The sequence below is a fragment of the Hypoxylon trugodes genome, assembly GCF_022578975.1.
Source record: "Hypoxylon trugodes strain CBS 135444 unplaced genomic scaffold F4822scaffold_6, whole genome shotgun sequence".
Classification (NCBI taxonomy): Eukaryota; Fungi; Ascomycota; class Sordariomycetes; order Xylariales; family Hypoxylaceae; genus Hypoxylon; species Hypoxylon trugodes.
Window position 1 is genome coordinate 1992630 of NW_026250021.1, and position 18078 is coordinate 2010707.

Sequence of the window (18078 nt, forward strand, 5' to 3'; positions counted from 1 at the left end):
GCTAGGTCGAAAGAGCAGACAACTATTAGACCATATATGCCTTCCAAACTGTGTTTTTTTATTGGAGGACCCGCGTCACCGTGTCAACTTGAATTGAACCAAGCTTCAACAAACTTTCAAATGCATGGGCCAGGGCAGGCACGCGACGCGTTTGGCATCTGCCGTATTCACATAAAATTGCCCGTGGATTGACTTGTAGAGAATCCTGAATCCGCATACGCAATGGCGTAATTATGGTACACTATCATAACAGATATTAGCAAAGGTATTTCAACACATTACATTGCGCTTAGGGGTATCGTGATAAGGGTAATATTAAACCACTGAGGTTTTATAGCTCTATACAAGTCTGGCGCTCTCAAAGTAAGATGACCCATATGGCCCGTATTGAATTACCATCCCATATCCCCTCCCGCCGTCAAGCAATATTTCGCGTCTAGGCGCCGACTGATAATTTTTAAATCGTAAATTTTAAGGCTGCGATAATATTCTCGGCTGGATGCCTAAGAACTTGCTAGGAAATGAAGTTATTAAGATTTCGATTTCGATATACGACGTAGCAAATCTCAACGTTGACACGGCATTTATTCCGCTACTAGATTCGAGGTACTATGAGGGTTGCCTAATATATTTGATAATATTCCCTTAACCTTACGAATCACGGCTAGAAACAGATAAAATAGTGATGCCTATGTTAGGTATCCATATAGATGTAGTGCAGATGAAGTTAATAAAAGTAGATGTTCATTTGACACAGCCCCTTCTTGGCTGAGGAGGGTGACGTTGCCAATTGCGGCTTACGCACGGACCTTACGTTTTCCTTTACCTGTTGCGCTGGTTTACGTAAGGAATGACTTGGTTGCGCCGCAGCAGCCGCTGGGCAGGCAGCGAATTTCTTGGTGTAGGAAGCTGCCACGCGAATAACAAGAAATAGCAACACTAGGTTTGTTCCTGGCCAATCAAATTTGTTGTACGGGAAATGGTTAGGTCCACCCTAGCTCTTTAATTGGTTCAGGATTAATCTTGTACATCTGTACAATACGAGAGGAAGGTACAATACACACAGACTTAACTTAGAGACACAGTCAGCCGTCATCAGTTCTTCAACCTCTCAAAAACATTTCATCGTCTAACAACCTTTGTTTCGCCGAACCTCGACTCACTGTTCTACTTCCCAATAATAAACACAAACAATACCAGAACACATTGCTTTCCTACATCACGAAACGCTACCACGAAATACTTCTCTTTTTTACGACCAAACGAAACGATCGATAAATCCACCTTCCGCCCTTAATCGCAAACCCATCCCGATCTGTCCGACCCGGTTTATCCAGTCGTCGTCAGCGCCGTTTATTTTCCTGCTAAGGCAGCCAGATATTCTTTACATCGCATACAAACTCGATTGTTCATCGCTAAATACCAATAATCTTCAAGATGTCGCTCAAGGACGAGTTCGCGACAAGGAACTTCAGTAAGTTACTTAATTATTCATGAGGCTGGTGTATCAGCCTTGTTACATAGAATGGGCATTGACAATTGTACAACTAGGTATCTACGGACAATGGTAAGCCTACGCATTATCCTTACTTCCTATCATCCACAATACGATCGACCTCATCGAACTGTGCGACAAGCCGTTACCATGCTGGTTGCTTGATTCTGCCGAACTACTCCCTCGTTCCCGAAGCCGGTGCTGGAGGCCTTCGAGTTGTGTATTCGGATTTTAATGATGGATGGATAGGTTGAATTTTGATAGCTAACTATGCTCGCAACTAGGCTCGGAATTCTGTCTATGATCCTTTGCTTTGCGCTGGGTATCGCAAACCTCTTTAACCTCTTCAGCCATGTCCTGCTCATCATCTTTGCCATCCTTGCTCTGTAAGTTCATACCCACCAAACATTAGAACGAAAATAGGGATGAGCAGCCGAAAGCTAATACGTACTTCTAAAGGGTCTCCTGCTTCATCATCCTCTTCATCGAAGTCCCTCTATTGCTCCGAATCTGCCCTACTTCGGCTGCCTTCGACGCTGCGATCCGTAGGGTCTCGACGAACTACATGCGTGCCGGTACTTACGGTGTCATGGCCCTCATTCAATGGCTCAGCATTATTATTACTGCTAGCTCTTTGATTGCAGCTGCCGTCGTCCTGACTTTCACGGCTCTTTGCTACGCTGCTGCAGGTATCAAGGGCCAAGCCTTCGTCGGAAGCAAGACGCTGGGTGGTGCGGGTGTAGCGCAGATGATCGTATGATCGGGTCGCGATACAAACGGACTACTAACATCGAGCCTTGAGGACCGTGCGAGAATCCTTAGCTCCTGTAGGAATAGTCAAGGGAAAAGGCTATAGCCAACATGATTGACGAACATCAGAGTGCCGAAAAGGAGTTATGCCCTGCGTCTGTGGAGGGAGTGTATGTGTGGCTTCTGGGTCTTGGTGCTGTTTTCTCTCGTATGCTGAGGAAAAAGGGAGGTTTCTGCGTTAGGTTGTGCTTTTTTGATCTTTAGGGAAACGGCGTCACGGAATACGATGCGAGCAAGATGGCTGCGGAATGTTCTTGTTTTCTTGACACGTTACTGCATCCAGAATGGAAGAGATACCCCAGTCTGGTGCTGGTACTTTGAACCAAACAGATATTTTTGAGCTTCTCCTGTTACTGTGATGTCTACTTTTGTTTGGCCCCGATGACGAAGCTCTAAATGGCACTCTGCTTATCTAAGTGTATAAGCCACGTACCTGGTTGCTAAATTGCCAATGGTCCATTTCCCTAGACCCTGAATATCCATTCCATTGGTAACTGCCTAGGTACTGGGCCCCTAACCTGACAACTTTTAGAGACCTATACGATCCTAGTAATATATCGGAGAGCTGTTAATCTTCCGTCATTTATGAGTGAATGATTGACTATATTATCTAAAGAGAGATCTAGACTATATCTAAAGCGTCATGGTTCTCTTTGCCAGGCTGAGACTCCCCACATGACCCCCACCAGTCGATTTTTCGCTGACGATCTACGAAGCTTATGAATTCATATGAAATATTAAGAGGCGATTTGATCTCAAATATCTAGAATCTTCATTGCCACTGATAGGGCCCAGTGAGATGAGGTTTTTTGCTTATGTGACGAAAATAAGCTACACACTGCAATATACACTTACATCAATATACAGCGTGAACCGTTTAGGTATCAAACTGAAACTCAACCGAAGAGTTCCGCGCTCTCGGTTAGGTTTTAGGTCCATTTCGGGACGTCTGGAAGATGGGAAGGTTTTCTACCTAGCTATTCAACCTCAAAGTCTAGATTCTTCTCCCGGGTGTTACTATTTTAGATAGGTCAGGGACCTGACTCTCGTTGGTACGTAAAAAGCTGGCCAAGACCGTGGGGAAATATGTTGTATGCCGTCATTTCTACTAATGCACATATATACATCACCCTACCTAGGTATATTGCTCCATACCTAGCTTGTTACGACGACTCCCTTTAGGTGCTGACGTCGCTTCTACTTTCTTCAATTGGATAGTCTATCCTATCGAGATACTGACTATTTCGTCCCAATTATTAGTTGATTGTTTTTATTCATCACCAGGTACAACTTAGCTTAGCTACGATATGTGTTGGAAAGACTACCGTCCCTTGCATTTTACATAATGCATACGAGTTCACAACCCACGAAACGGGGAAAATGTAAAGGCGTGACCATGGTTGGTATATGTACCTAAAAAATGGGTGGTTTTTTAATGTATATTTTTTTTTTTGTTTTAAAATAATACTTATTTAGGTAAACTCACTATTTTTATTCATCAATTTAATATTCTTCGTTTCTATTTTGTACCTTTTCTTCCTCGGCCTTCACCATCTGGTAAAGACCTTCGAAAATGGCCGGAAGCCGGACTTGTGCTGCCCATTCGTGTATCTTTCGGATAGCGTCCCGACAGTTCGAATACGTTTCGACTTTACTTAGGGAGAAATCCTCTATCAATTCAACATAGATTTGTCCACTCTTGTCCTGCCATATGGAATAAAGTTGTATCCATTGGGGAGTGGCAACTGTACCGAAGACGAAGTTCATAGTTCTAGGGAGCACCTGCGAGCTTAGGCGAAGACAAGTTGCGCCATCGCCCATCAACCGGTTCAACGCCTCTGTCACGTCGCCTTTTGGGGTCTTTACTTCAACTAAGAAATAAGGGAAATATATCTGAGCATTATTGATGACGAAGTCTTGCTTTCGATGATAGAGCCAGGCAATGTTTCTAATTGGAGTGATCTTGTCATATGAATACCCCACGGTAAGGTCAGGCTTGGGCGTGACCATTTTGATGTACTTTCGCTCCGGGTCCTTGGGTATATGGCCGTTTGTAGTAGAAAACGGTACGTTCGTACAATGATGGAATAGGGGCCGCGGAATGAAAGGTATGATATCTTCTTCATCCGATTCCTCTTGACCCGCCTATTCTCCACTGGGCTGGCCTTGATTCGCCTGCCGCGTGTCGCTCTGCGGCAATATACCCGTATAACTGAAGAGATGCCAACTAGGGTCACTCTTATTAAGTGTAGTATTCTCAGTGAGCACCTTGATTAGTGCGAGATAATTCTCCCTCATCGCCTCGTGAGCTTCTGCAGTGAGTGTTACGGGTATTTTGAAGTAGTCGTGGCATTTACGAGCCCATTTCGGAGTATTAGAAAAGCCTATAGGTATATTGTAGATACCAAGTTCATTCAAGACCGTGGATCGATAGCCTGGTGAACCTACCCGATCCCCACGAGTTGCAGACGATGTTATGCTATGTTGCCCACTCGGAGCCATATCTACTGAGTCCAAGTCAAAGGAAGCGCTTCGATCGGCCTTCGAAGAATCAGAAGAATAGTTAGGTGATTGAGATGGGTCCAGGTACTCAAGCCACCAAGCTAGATGCGCTTTATTATAAAGCTCGGAGGGAAGTTTTTCAGGGTTTGGAGAGGGATCTTCGTGGGACTGATCGGAATCTTGGAAAGAAGAGTTCGGGCGATGAGAGGTGGCTTCCTGAACCTGTCGTGAACTTCGGTATTCAGTCGATTGGGGGGTAGTAAGGCGAGGCATTTCTACAAGTGTGAAATCGGGCTCTGATACTTCACTGCGACGTCGTTTCTTACATGAGGAATACGCTGTGTCCTTGGCGGGGAGGGAATCATTCACGAACTCTTCAGCATCAGCTTGTCTCGTCGATCGAAGAGAGCCGAGAAGTACGTGAGTTGGGAAAGTCGAGGAATCCATTATGAGGAGGCAAGAGATTTTTAGGTGTGCGTATTATTTCCCGGTCTACTGTAGAAACTTCTATTTCATAAAAAGGCATGGTATAAATCGTCATTCGCTTATGATAGATAATACCTGTTTTATGCGGGTTTATATAAAGAATTTAAGTGATGTATTTGCGGCTGTTAGTTATTATGTACAAAGGAAATGAAACGCCTCGAGTTTATGAAAGGATACCTAAGTACTCGTATTGAAGGAATGAATTCAAGATCTTTATCTACCTACATAAGGTATCTAGGTGCCTTCTGTAAGGTAAAAGCTTAGGTACATATCTAGTAGTTTTGGAGTATTTTCAGAGAAACTATACCCCATAGAGCAGTAGTCTTGCCGCTTCGATTCACCGTAAAAATTCTGACGCACTATGCATAATCAGCTGATTGTCCGTTCAAGAGCTATTACGGATTCTGGGATGATTAAGAGTTTAGGGTGGGGTCGATGTGGTAACTTCCTCTGATGATTGTTGAGGCCAACGATGACTTGCTGGAGTTGTGTTCTACATTACGGTATAGTACCGTAACAATAACCCCATACAACTATTCATAGGTACCCATACCTCCCTACCATTAACATTTGTTAAACATAATCGTACGACTCAATCGAGAGGTATTGTTATCCCATAGGTATTCCAATAATAATAATAATACTGATTGAGGATCATTTACATATTCAGAGTTCATGGTATTGTACAATTTTTAGTAGATACATGTAGGTTCCCGTTTCTTTTACCAGTATAGGTCACCTGCATCTAAGATGCTTGCGTCGATGGAGGCGCTAGTGAAGAAAATAATGCATTGAGGGGTGGTACATATGTCTTTCCCCCGCTAAAGAGCTCCGAGCTATTGACATATTAGAACACTGCGATTGGTCAGTATCAACTTGCAGACCGCCTACAATACATATGTATGAATTAGGGGACAGATAGCATTCAAAATGATTGTACTCCAAGTGTACCCCTCATTGCTATAGGTTGTGACGCCGGCAAAGACTCATGACCTAGTGGAAATAAAGTACATGCGGGGTACTTGAGATGGGGGGGAGTGCATCGATTTTTTCAAACACCTGACATCCCTGTCTGGTAAAGTTATTGGTAGCTAATAGAAATCAAGATTATTCCATGACATCGCCAACGGCTTCAGGTACGATCCTGTAAAAACGGAAACCAAAGTTAAAAACCTCCAGTGTGGGAAGTAGCTACTGTACCTACATGAAGTATTTAAGTCATCCGAGTCCCTCTCAGTTTCATCATTGTGATTTTTAGTTACAGAATCTAGATCTCCATAAATCAACCCAAACCCCTACAACCAAAGCCATAAGAATTACGCTAAACGATACCATACGATTCGATCCAATACGATACCACGATACAATACCTGGTAACATATCGAAGGCATAAAAATAATAAGGCCACCCCTTTGTTTACGAAGCACTAACTGTGTTGCTTGCGCAATTGTAACCATTTGTTGCAATTCCGCAATTCCCATTACGGCTAAACCGGGCCGACCATTTACATCATCAGTATTCTGTATCGATCAGAGATTTTATTGCTCGAAAATTTATCTTGTCTCATTTTCTTCCTTTTAATATTAAAAACTCTTATTGAATAAGAGGCCAATTGCCTTTCTATATACCTTACCTACCTAACCATCCCAAAGAAACAACCAATATAGCTATACCAAGCACTCGGCATCGTCGCCAATCGAGATCGAGCTAAGGCTGCTGACCTGTCCGTGTCTTATATACATCGTCATTTCAACCAATCAACCCTCGAACGTGTAAGTGCCCCGACGCAGAAGCTTTCTTGGAGCAACCCCTCCATCTCATTGGAACATCGTCTATTTCCTTAGCTAGGCCGTTCGCTGGCTTTTACTTCCCTCCTCTTTCCTACCCCTTCTTATGCATTGAATCGAGCGGTACTTGTTGTATTGCCAAATGGTTCCCTCCTAAAGCAAGGGGCGGTGTAATTAGCAACTTATTTCCCTATATTTTCTCGTCTCCTGCGACGAGAAAAGGCTAGACTTGCACACTCAATGGCACTCTGACAGGAGGAACGTGGCTCTTGTCGTCGGGTCCGTTTCCGTTGCCTAATAATAACCTCACACTCTATCGAGACATTTATATCTGCCTTATTCCCTCTTAGCCAAGCCAAGCCAAACCGTCTCACTACCTCTACCTATTCTATTATCTATCTAGCTTATCACTAGCATATTCTTCCTATCTGTTTTATCTCTTCACCGCATGATATAACAGGGGACTAGATCTAACACATGGACAACTAGACAAGTGTAAGACTTGGTCTTGGCCAATTGCGTATCTGATCATCACGATCCACTTCGAGAATCCTCAAATCAACTTATACGACTATCCCCAGGTCTCTCTTGCTTTGCCATAAGTTTGCTAGACCTGCACGGTTATATCTTAAGCTCACTGGCATTTATGCGGTACGTATACATAAGCTATGACGCCTTCTAGCATAAGATGATATATACTCGCACATGGGACTACCTCAACTTAATCACATGCCGAACACAGTCATTGCTCAATTTATCTTGTTCAACTTTCCTAGTCATTGCAATCGAGTCAATAGCTTCAATTGCCATTTTGTCCCTTTACTAATGTGTACATTTCTATAGGTCATTTTCTTGTCGACCGCCTACAGATCGTATTTGTTTCAAGCATTTTATTAGCTAACAACGACTGCTTTTTCTGCTTTGTTCGAAATGTCTGCTGCCACCATGCAATCCACACCAGCAATCCCTCCTCGTCCTGCGAGGAGTCAAGAAAGAGACAATGGCTCCTCCGCGCCCGCGATTCCTCCTCGCCCCATCAATCGTCGTTTCAATCGATCCGTCTCTCCAAACCCGGACCGCTTCGCTCCTTCGCCTCTCAACGAGAGCCCCTTCACCGCTAAGACAACTCGACAAAATCACACCCACCTTGGCGAAGAGCTAGAACGTCCTGTTAGTGTCGAGATGCCTAACCCGGGCGAAGAAGGTCGTGAGTATGCTGCTGTTATCGAAGAGTTGGGTACGTCCCCACAGGCGAGCCGTAGGTCGTCTACTTCGCCCGAACAAACTCGCACCGTCGGCGAGGACATCAAACTGCATGCGCCGAAGCCAACCATGCCCGCCCAGAGCGCCAAGCAGCGAGTTGCTCAAGTTACACGGACCGATTCTGACAGAGCCGCCGCTTTTGGCATTGGACGTCCTTCCTACGAAGACCAAGGTTACCCACCTCGCAGCCTTAAGAAGAAGGCGAGTACTACGAGTCAGCTTTCGCATCAAAGCGAAACGTTTACAGAAGATGGACAAGGCATTCCCGAGATTGGCCAACGAGTTCCTATGTTAGCCAATGCTGGTGATGTTCAAGCACCCTCGCCTACCCCAGCTCCTAGAACGGCCAGCACCGATGGAACGAAACCTATTCGAAACCATACTAGGAAGACGAGTTCTCGAAGCGGGTTTGGCGATCTTCCGTCCGATGTCTACGGTCTCCATGGACATGGCGTTGCGTCTACCGACAAACTCGAGAAGGCCTACTACGAGAAACATCCTGATGCCCTACAGAAGGAGCGCTACAATCATCTTCACGACCGTGTACACGACTACTCAATGAGTAGCGAGGATCTAAATAAGATCGTTCGAGATACAGCCAGCCGTGGTGCTGGTTTTGGTAACGCAAACTGCCAGCAAACTTTGGAGTGTTTCTAACCAATCTTGATAGGTACTTCAACTGAATTTGTCGGGACTCCCAGCGAACAGGTTGGCTACCAAGCAGCTGATGAGTATACGTCACGTATCTCGTCCCCTCAACCACCAGCCGCCCAAGAAGATGCCAACATCATTTCGCCCTTGAAGCCTAATTTCTCAGGCAATGAAGTAGCTACTGACCACGCTGATACTATTAACGGTGACAACGTAATCCACGTAGACGAGCCAAATCGACGCAAAGGATACGTCAAATTTGGTGACGAGAAGTCTGCGGAAGGCGAGGGTGCCGAAGAAGTGCGCAATCAGCCAATCCTAGCTCCTGATGAGGTGGCCAAAGACCCATCTCCCTACCAAATGCAGCCTGCCGTGGAACCTCCACCGGAGCGACACGGCAGCGCCTACGAAATGGAGGAACCTAAGAGCCGCCCCACTAGTAGACCTGCAAGCGTATACAGTCCTCCACCGCCTGAATTGCATTCAACCCCGCTGGAAGACGTGGAGGAATATGAACCACTGTTCCCCGAAGACGAGAAAGCCGGCAAGAAACCCATGACTCAGGCCGAGAAGTTGAAGGAACAACGCCAAAGATTCCCTAGTCGGGATATCTGGGAGGATGCTCCTAACAGCGTGCATTCTACTGCGGAAGTCTCGACACCGGAGTTATTGGAAGCTCGCCAGAAAGAACAAGCTGCAGCTTTAGATGTACCTCCACGAGATGGCGAAACTCCTGCTCAAGCTTTTGCAAGAAGACAAGAGGAACTTGCCGAAAAGGAAGCTCTCACTCCAGACAGCTTTTTGTACCGTCAACAAAAGCCCCCGTCATGGATTGGAAGCCAACCGCATCTAGCCAAGGATACCCACAGTAGACCTAGCAATTTAGCGACTCAAAGGTTCCCAAGCCGAGACGTCTGGGAGGACACGCCCGATTCCCTACAATTCACTGCTACCGTTTCCACTCCTGAGGCCACTGAAGAATCACAGGCGGATGAGGCGACCAAGTCAATTACTGAGCAAGCCCCTCAGAAGCCATCGATACTAGCGCGCCCTAAGAAGCAAGGATCGGGTGATGATTCAACTTTAAAGCCCACTGTTCCTGATCGCCCAAAGCCCCAAATTCCCGTTCGTCCTTCGAAGCCGGCTGCAGAGACTAAGGGTCCTGAGCCGGCGGCGAAGCCGAAACCCGCAGTGCCCGCTAGGCCAGCTGGAGGGAAGATAGCTGCTTTGCAAGCAGGGTTCATGTCGGATCTTAACAACCGTTTAAGATTAGGTCCCCAAGCCCCTAAAAAGGAAGAACCACCCACACAAGAGCCCGCTGAAGAGAAGGAGAAGGCACCATTGTCTGATGCGAGGAAAGGCCGCGCGCGAGGCCCTCAACGACGGGCTCCTACTAAGGCCGCGAGCCCAAGTGGTGTGGAATCCGGCCCTCCGCCTACGTCCAATGGCCATCCCGTTCTAAGCTTTTCCATGACTCGCACTTTATTTAGCATAGATGAGGAGGGCACCATGACAGTTGACGGTCCTGGACCCGTGACATTACTAGAACCGGAGACTAAGTCTATTGAGGTAGCTAAGGAGGAACCTAGGGAAGCTGAACCACAAGTCTCGTTAGAACAAGACAAGTCTGAGCCTCAACCAGAGGAGAAGTCGGAATCCAAAGTGGACGATAAGGTAGAAAGCAAACCAGCTGAATCCGAGCCAAGCGAAACAAAGAGCGACTCCAAGACGGAAGAAGAAACTAAAACGCTAGCTACTAATACGGCTGGCGAGTCTATCTTAGAAGAGACAATCGAAAAAAAGCCGACGGGAGACGAAGTCCAAGCGGTTGAAGAGGCTGAGGATGAGGTAACAAAGTGATAGTAGAAGTATCTACTTTCTCGCTACGAAGGAGTGTGCGATTCTATCGTTTTTCATTTCCACTTCATTCCACATTTCCTTTTTGTTCAAGGTGGTGCGAATTGGAATTGGGGCGAGGGATACTTCCTAAGTTGGCGACGAACCGTAAAAAGTGTTAAACAAAAAGGAGCGAAAAAAAGAGCAGATTTGTAGATCGCACACTGGTGTGGTTTACTTATTTTGTCCTTCTTTCCTCTTATTCATTCTATCCCCATAGCGATCCTTGCCTCTTCTACGATGTCATTCCGAATCCTGTAGGTTTTGATTCGACATAGGCTTAGTATTAAAAAAAGATTTTGGATTGTCTAGTGCTGTCTAGACATGATCCGAGTTACCTGGATTCAAGAATACATATTTTAACTAGGATAGGTAGTAAAGTAAATAACATCAGTGTTTAGTAGATGATGTTCTAGGACTAATAGCAGTTGGCATACAGTTGGATAGATTCCAACCCACCGTGCGTTCGTCAATCATACGGTGGCTGCCGGTATGTCGATGGAATAGACCATAGTTGCTGGTCTATTCGCGCTCATAGAGCGTGTTATACGGCAAGTCAGATATAGTGGTATATCTATTTCCGAGGCTATCCTTGATACAGCGCTGCTTAGAATACTAATATTTATCTTATACTTGACTCTCAAATATGTATTTCGAAATATTCTTCTGATTTGAGTCATCCTATACTAAAGTGACTAAACTACCTAATCGATCCATCCTATCTTTTAATCCTAGGTATCCGATCCGTAACCCTACACGTACGCCACGCTGCCTTTGCAGACTCCGATCTTGGGTTGGCCTTACTGATATGATATCTCTTTTTTTCCCCACCGGCACCAGCACCACAACACGCCTATGCTATATGCAACAGGATAAAAGGAATTACAAGGGTATTTGCTCTTTCTTTCTCCACTTTACTACCGAAGAATTTCTAATTCATCGTCATCGTCATCCAGGACGACCATTCTTCCTCTCCTATCCCTCGTGATTGAGCTTGGCCGGGAATCTGAAGCAGGGTCATCGCTGCGGTCATTAGCCGAAGCTAGTTCCCCACCCAGACTCTCGCGCCCGGCTTCGCGAATCCCTTTTTCTGTTACGAACCGCGTCTTCTTGCGCGCCGGGGACCTCGCCACGCTACCGCCTGCGCCGACACTACTATTGCCTTCGTCTCCCGCGGTACTGCTATCACCTACGTTCGTAGAAATAGCCGGCGGCGCCAATCTCTCGCCTTCTTTCATGCGCGCTAGTTTATCCTTAAGATTGCCACCCCAACCCAGCGCCGTACGAGTAGCAGATGCCGTCGTAGTAGAAGTAGTAGAAGATGTAGAAGTAAAAGACAACGCGCTATCAACGCCACGTTTGCGCTTAACAGGGCTCAACCGCATTCTAGGTTCCTGACCCCTATCCCGGATTAGACCTAAGGCTTTGGCGTCGACATCGGGTCTTGAGTCGTCGGTGGCTTGGGTTGAACCCGAGCCTAGGGCTTTGCTACCACTGCCGCCCTTTTTCATGTACTCCTTTCCCGCGCCGGAACCCACGCGGCCGAGTTGTTTCATGATATCGCGTTCCTTCTCCTCGGTCGCAAGACGTCGTCTTAGCGCCTCGCCGCGTTCAAGTGTATTCGTAACACGCCCGCCCAAGACCTCGTTATCGAGCATACTCGCCGCGCTAGGTTTCGATATGAACCATTGACTTTGCGTCGCCCTATCGAAACCACTCCCCTTACTCTTATTCTTTCCATCCTTACCATCTCGTTCTTCCCAACTATTCCCCCGATATGAATTCCTACCCCCACCTCCTCCACCCCTCGCCCTATCCTTTTTAGGCCCGAGTCCTGTATCAAATGCATTCACATCCTGGCGCGCCTGCCGGTGTTTCGCAAGACCTAGGTTCATGTGGAACTCGCAGAACTCGGTTCGTTTCTTATTCACCCAACCATTACACAACTCGCCATCCTTCTTGACCGACTTGCAGTACCCGAGATCCCGGGCTGTGCCTACTTCCAGTATAGTATCTTCACCACTATTAATCACCAAACTAAAACGCCCCGTATCAGTCCGTCCAGGGGGCGGTGGCATGACCGTTGGATTAAGCACCGCGAGTAGCGTTCCAGGAGTCAACTTCCAGAACCGGTCAAAACCCGAATTAAACAAGAACAACTCGAGTTCCCATTGTAAGTCCACGAGCTGCAATACCATGTACTTCCCCCTACTCGGGTCGGTCTGTGATTGTTCCTTTAGGTTGCTGTTACCCGTTTTATGCGACCGCGGTTCCGATTTCGAGGCTAAGATCCCGAAAACGACGATATCCTGCTCGACGTCGGGGAGCTCGAAATCCGGCGCCTTGACGTGTTTTAGTAAGTCCTTAATAACATAGGTTTTCTTGCCCGAGAGATTCCGCGTTAGAACCGAGTGCGGGATTACGCGCTTTGAGAGGTGTGTGCTGGAATACGGTTCGAAAGCCGATGCGTCTTCTTCGGGGACTTCGGAGGGGACGACTTTCTTTTCCTGGCGTGAGGTTGGGTCAATTTGCGATTTCGATAGTGATGCCGTGTCGCTACGTTTAATCTGCCCGCCGGCTATGACGTCTTCGCGGCTGTATTGTTCGGGTTGGATAGGTACGTCGGGGATTTCCTTGGCGGTGGTCTTGAAATGTTCCATTTCCTGTCTGTCGAGTTCGAAGGCGTTGCTCCTAGATTGTTTTATTCGTTCTCGCTTTTCCTGTCGACTTATTTCTTCGGTCCTGGCTGCGGCTAGTCTCTCGCTGAAAGTCATGGGTCGCTCTTGTTTAGGGGGTTGTTCGGATGTGCTATGAGAGGGTGTATGCGCTCGTCGAAGATATCCTCCTTGTGAGTTATTCTGGGTTTCTGTGGTCTTTCTTACGCTTGGTGCTCTTTTTAATGAGACGTCTTTTGCTCTGATCCCCTTGTCGATGCCGAGACGTATCCTACTAGGAGAGGTATCGGCTTGCGGCGGTTGCACCCTTCGCACTGGAGATGCTGGAACTTGTACCTCTGCCTGTGACTGCGGTCGAAATGACGGGCCTGAACGCAACGAATCTGCTCCGGAACGAGCTCGATTAGATATTGGAATATCGGGTATAGGTGCGGATTCCGATCGCGGCGGGGTCCTGTCTCCTCCAAGTGCCTTCTTCGCTTTAGCGCTTTGTAGTTTTTTCAGCTTCAGTTTTGCCTGGATCGCTTGTAGTTTCAACTGCAACATTTCCTCATCTTCATCATCGTCGTCCTCGTCTAACTCCATATCGTCTTCTTCTACGTCATAGCGACGGGAGTTACTAGATCGGGAAGCCAGCGCGGGTGTCATTCGGTTTCGCTTGGATGGAGACGGCGAGGGTGATGCTCGTTCGGCCATGCGTCGCAAGCGTTCGCGTCCCTTGGGTGTGCTGAGAAGGACGTCGTGGGGAGATCGTGGTGGCCATTGTGTCTCGGGGTCTGCGCCGGACCCTGCCATTTTTCGTTAAGTTGGTTGATGTCGATGGTAAGTGAAGTGTTACATACTAGCGGACATCATGGCTGCGGTCCTGAAGTTCCCATCCGTCGTGTTTATTCGGGTGGTACTTCGGTCCCCTCCAATGGAAACCTGCAGGGGTCCGATGCCTTGCTGGCTAATGTATGTATTATATCATGCGGCAAATATAGAACATAGGTGGTAGGGCGATCTTCCGGGGTGGGAATAGGTTGATTGTCTTGTATGTGTTGTTCTGTCGGGTTTGAGGCGCCAATAATAACATGGAATTTCTTACTATGCAATCGGCTTGTTTTCAAACTGCCAAAAAACCAATAGACTCTGGCAAAAGTGTAGGATTGATTGGTATCACGAATGGTTGTAGACGGAGGGATCATGTATCACAAGAGTACATCAGAGGGTACATGTATAGAAGTATAGAAGTACCTTATATTTATCGATAAGTGATGATTTACATGGGCGGATGCAAATACCGGCGTATGATTGGCGAAGTGGGGACGCGCTTTCCCCTTTAGTGAAACGCGATTAATTTATATTAAGACGCGTCGACAGGGGTCATTAGTACCTAAGTACCCTTTAGTCTCTACATGCACCTATGCAACCTTTAATTGTTAATAAAAACATCAATTAGTCAACTATAGGCCTCTTATACACTGTTGTTACTATTTCAAGTCAAATTACTGAAGTTCTGGCGAAACCATAGCTCTCATACAGCATGGCGAGAACCACGAGATCCAAAGCAAGCGCATCTGCTGCAACACCAGAATCCAAACCGACGACGACCTCAAATACCAAGTCGAAATTCATATTACCTGCAGAGTCCTCAAATCCACCGAAACTCTTCATACTCCCTTCTAAGGCTACAAAAGAAGCGAAAATAGTCTCTTTACTAAATCCGAGATATGCAAAGCCAACAAGATATCTGGTATGTCCCGAGACAGGCATCTACGAGTTCACAAGGATCGCTGCGCCAAAATCTACACCGAGAAGTTGGTTGATAGAATGTAGCGACACGGGCAAAGTCGAAGAGAAGAAGAGCGAGGATGGCGCTGAACTTGGCGCTTATATTACAAAGGGCGCCGACCTATACGTTGCTACACCCATCGATCCTATATTTCTCCTATTACCCGCATTCGCGAACCAATCCGTCAGTACTAAAGGTGGAAAACGAATGTTCGTATCCAGCGACGATCACTTTGACTCCATAAAAGAATCTTCGCCACATTTATCTGAGATATTGCGATGGGGTAACGTTCGAGAGCTATTAGAATCGCGGATGGCTGCTATGTGCGACACAGCTGATGGGGGCAATGAAACGATGTTTCGCTTCAGCCAGGACAAACTCCTAGCGGAAATATTAGCCAAGGCGCAAAATATGAGCGAACAGTCTTTGCCGAAAAGTATGGAGGAGAAATTTGTGACTAAGGCCCTAGAGGCTCCGGTCGTAGGTGTGAAGAGGGAGAACACCGTCATAACGTCAGTTACGCAGCAAACGGAAACGCAAGCACAAAGCGAAACCTCAGCACCCACCTCAGAGGTGTCAACCCCCAAACTCGAGTCCACGGATAGTCAGTCATCCACGTCTTCCACAGAAACCAGCACTAGTACCGCGTCAGAAGCATCCACAGCCGCAACCTCAGTCACTATCGAAGAATCTACGACTACCATCACCGCCGCCGCAGAACTCATGCCCTCCCTCCATGCCTCCGAAGAAGTCATAAAACTCCAACGTCTGCGCACCGCCTTCAACTTCATATGTTCGTGCTATGTCGCACCTTCGCAAGCGGCACAACTCCTCGCAAAACTTACATCACAAAAGGAACAAGAAGAAAAGGCGCCACTAGTTGATTCTACACCTCTAGACGAGTATCTAGCCGAACTCAACAAACTGCGACAAGAAGCGGCCGCAGCGCGTAACATGACGGATTACTCGCGCAAGCGGGCGCTTGACGACGAGGAGCTGGCGCACCGGGAGGAAAAGAAACGACGGAAGGAGGAAGAGGAGAAGCGGAAGAAGGCAGGTGAGAGTAGAGGCGTGAGGGATTTGAAGAAGGTTAATACGGTGGGGATGAAGAAGATGAGTGATTTCTTTAAGAAAAAGTAGGTGTATAATATATGGAATAAAATGGTAACATTTGTATAATTGGAAACGGGAGGTGGGTGCATAGTAATTGATGTCATTTGGCGTCTATGTATACCTATCAGGTAGTTATCTGGCCTACAGGCTCCGGGGTGGGCATCGGGATATGTGCCATTTATCGTTGTGTATAGATAATAGCAATGGCTCGAATCATCAAGCTCCCAATCATCTAGTCGTGTTCATCTCATCATTCGACAAATCTTCATCCCTAATACCCCCTCGGTCCTCTCGACTTCCCCCTCAAAAACCCCCTCCCAATCCCCGAAGTTCCCCTTCCACTCGCCGTACTCGTATCCGCAGCCGAGCTAGGTCTACTCGTCGTCGTACTACCCCCATACGACCCTCTCCCCGCTCCCGTAGTCCCACGTCCAGCCCTCCCCCTCACACTTCCACTACTCCTCAACCTCCCCCTAGCACTAGCCCCACGCGTCGAGCTCGTAGCATTAGCCGCGGCCTCGCGCTGTCGCGCTTCCTCCTCAGCGCGGCGTCTGGCTTCCGCGCGACGGCGTTCGGTATCCGCGGCGCGTTGTTCGGCTTCGCGTTGCTTGGCTAAGGTTTCGGCTTCGACGTCGGCGAGGTCTTGGGATGCGCCTTTCCAGTTGGGGTTTAGGAGGAGACGTTGGTTGTGCTCGGTTTGCGAGAGGATGCGTGTCCAGGTGTTTAACAGGGTTGAGGCTGTTGTTACGGTTGCGGAGACGGTCTTAGGGATTGGTTGGTTAGTGACGTTGTTCGTGAGGGATGGAGATGTGGTGATTTAGGGATGTGGGAATAAATGACGTACATGCATGTTGCCCTTTGCTCGTTCCAAGGTCCCGACTACCCCCTCGATCAACTCGTTGATGTTTCGCACGCCTTCGAGTTCTCGTCGGAGATTGGCTTCGCGCAGTTCTTCTGGGTCATCGTAGCGATTGGGCGGGGGATTTGATGGAGTTGTGGATCGTACTGGTTGGTCTCTGGGGGTAGTAGATTTTTTGGATGGTGAGGCGAAGAGGTCTTCGTGATCGGAATCGTCTTGATGGCCGGACATTGTGACGTGGGGAAGAAGGGAAGTAGAAACAATCTTTTGTATGACGAAGACCAATACTTAGATAGGTACTGAGGGGTCTAACTTTGTGATGCGATGATTGGCGGGGTAGCTATAAGTATCTCTGTAGGTACCGATCCAGGGGGTTGATAAACTCAATTATTTTCAGTGTTCCGATTAGTGACGTAATGTTAAATTGTTATGCAGTATCTCCTATACAATGCGTGTCATAACTCAAAAAAGGTACTTAGGTAAAGTATCGTTGGTATTTAAAGGCTCTCGCTCTTTTCTTTTGTTGACATGCGTTGTCATACAGCAAATAGCAGTGTTTTCGTGTGTGGGGATGACGCTGTGCTGGCCGCCAAATTGCCCAATTGGATTTGAATTGCGTCTATTATCAATATTATCGATAGGGTTTCTATCATTTAATCCAATTACGTGTGGGTACGACGCGTAGAAGCGACGCATCACGCGTTCTATTGTATCTACCCAATTAAAGACATTGGAAGTAGAGTTTAAGGTGGGTACTTGTCTTGTCC

At 47.1% G+C, this 18078-nt stretch overlaps 7 protein-coding genes across 7 annotated transcripts; 3 read left to right on the plus strand and 4 right to left on the minus strand.

Moving 5' to 3' along the window:
- The first annotated feature begins 878 nt into the window (after positions 1 to 878).
- On the plus strand, positions 879 to 2882 carry F4822DRAFT_291813 (Golgi apparatus membrane protein TVP18). Its single transcript, XM_051455042.1, has 4 exons — positions 879 to 1474; positions 1552 to 1567; positions 1780 to 1881; positions 1955 to 2882. The coding sequence occupies exons 1-4, from the start codon at positions 1438 to 1440 to the stop codon at positions 2253 to 2255; spliced, it is 456 nt and encodes a 151-aa protein (XP_051313538.1). The 5' UTR covers positions 879 to 1437; the 3' UTR covers positions 2256 to 2882.
- An 893-nt stretch (positions 2883 to 3775) lies between these two features.
- On the minus strand, positions 3776 to 4315 carry F4822DRAFT_444343 (uncharacterized protein; the record flags this gene model as incomplete). The annotated part of the gene is made up of 1 exon (XM_051463219.1): positions 3776 to 4315. The coding sequence occupies one exon, from the start codon at positions 4313 to 4315 to the stop codon at positions 3809 to 3811; it is 507 nt and encodes a 168-aa protein (XP_051313539.1). The 3' UTR covers positions 3776 to 3808.
- Positions 3776 to 5630, minus strand: F4822DRAFT_407520 (uncharacterized protein). Its single transcript, XM_051458498.1, has one exon. The coding sequence runs from the start codon at positions 5252 to 5254 to the stop codon at positions 4451 to 4453; it is 804 nt and encodes a 267-aa protein (XP_051313540.1). The 5' UTR covers positions 5255 to 5630; the 3' UTR covers positions 3776 to 4450.
- Positions 5631 to 8010: 2380 nt separating this feature from the next.
- On the plus strand, positions 8011 to 10854 carry F4822DRAFT_430511 (altered inheritance of mitochondria protein 21; the record flags this gene model as incomplete). Its single annotated transcript, XM_051461311.1, has 2 exons — positions 8011 to 8962; positions 9014 to 10854. The coding sequence occupies 2 exons, from the start codon at positions 8011 to 8013 to the stop codon at positions 10852 to 10854; spliced, it is 2793 nt and encodes a 930-aa protein (XP_051313541.1).
- Positions 10855 to 11688: 834 nt separating this feature from the next.
- On the minus strand, positions 11689 to 14529 carry F4822DRAFT_291868 (uncharacterized protein). Its single transcript, XM_051455043.1, has 2 exons — positions 14408 to 14529; positions 11689 to 14353 (listed from the first exon to the last, which is right to left on the minus strand). Exons 1-2 carry the CDS (start codon positions 14418 to 14420, stop codon positions 11808 to 11810), a joined length of 2559 nt encoding a protein of 852 aa, XP_051313542.1. The 5' UTR covers positions 14421 to 14529; the 3' UTR covers positions 11689 to 11807.
- Positions 14530 to 14953: 424 nt separating this feature from the next.
- Positions 14954 to 16766, plus strand: F4822DRAFT_407528 (ribonuclease H2, subunit B). Its single transcript, XM_051458499.1, has one exon. The coding sequence runs from the start codon at positions 15091 to 15093 to the stop codon at positions 16477 to 16479; it is 1389 nt and encodes a 462-aa protein (XP_051313543.1). The 5' UTR covers positions 14954 to 15090; the 3' UTR covers positions 16480 to 16766.
- On the minus strand, positions 16602 to 17650 carry F4822DRAFT_291885 (uncharacterized protein). Its single transcript, XM_051455044.1, has 2 exons — positions 17297 to 17650; positions 16602 to 17215 (listed from the first exon to the last, which is right to left on the minus strand). The coding sequence occupies exons 1-2, from the start codon at positions 17540 to 17542 to the stop codon at positions 16724 to 16726; spliced, it is 738 nt and encodes a 245-aa protein (XP_051313544.1). The 5' UTR covers positions 17543 to 17650; the 3' UTR covers positions 16602 to 16723.
- Between the last annotated feature and the right edge of the window lie 428 nt (positions 17651 to 18078).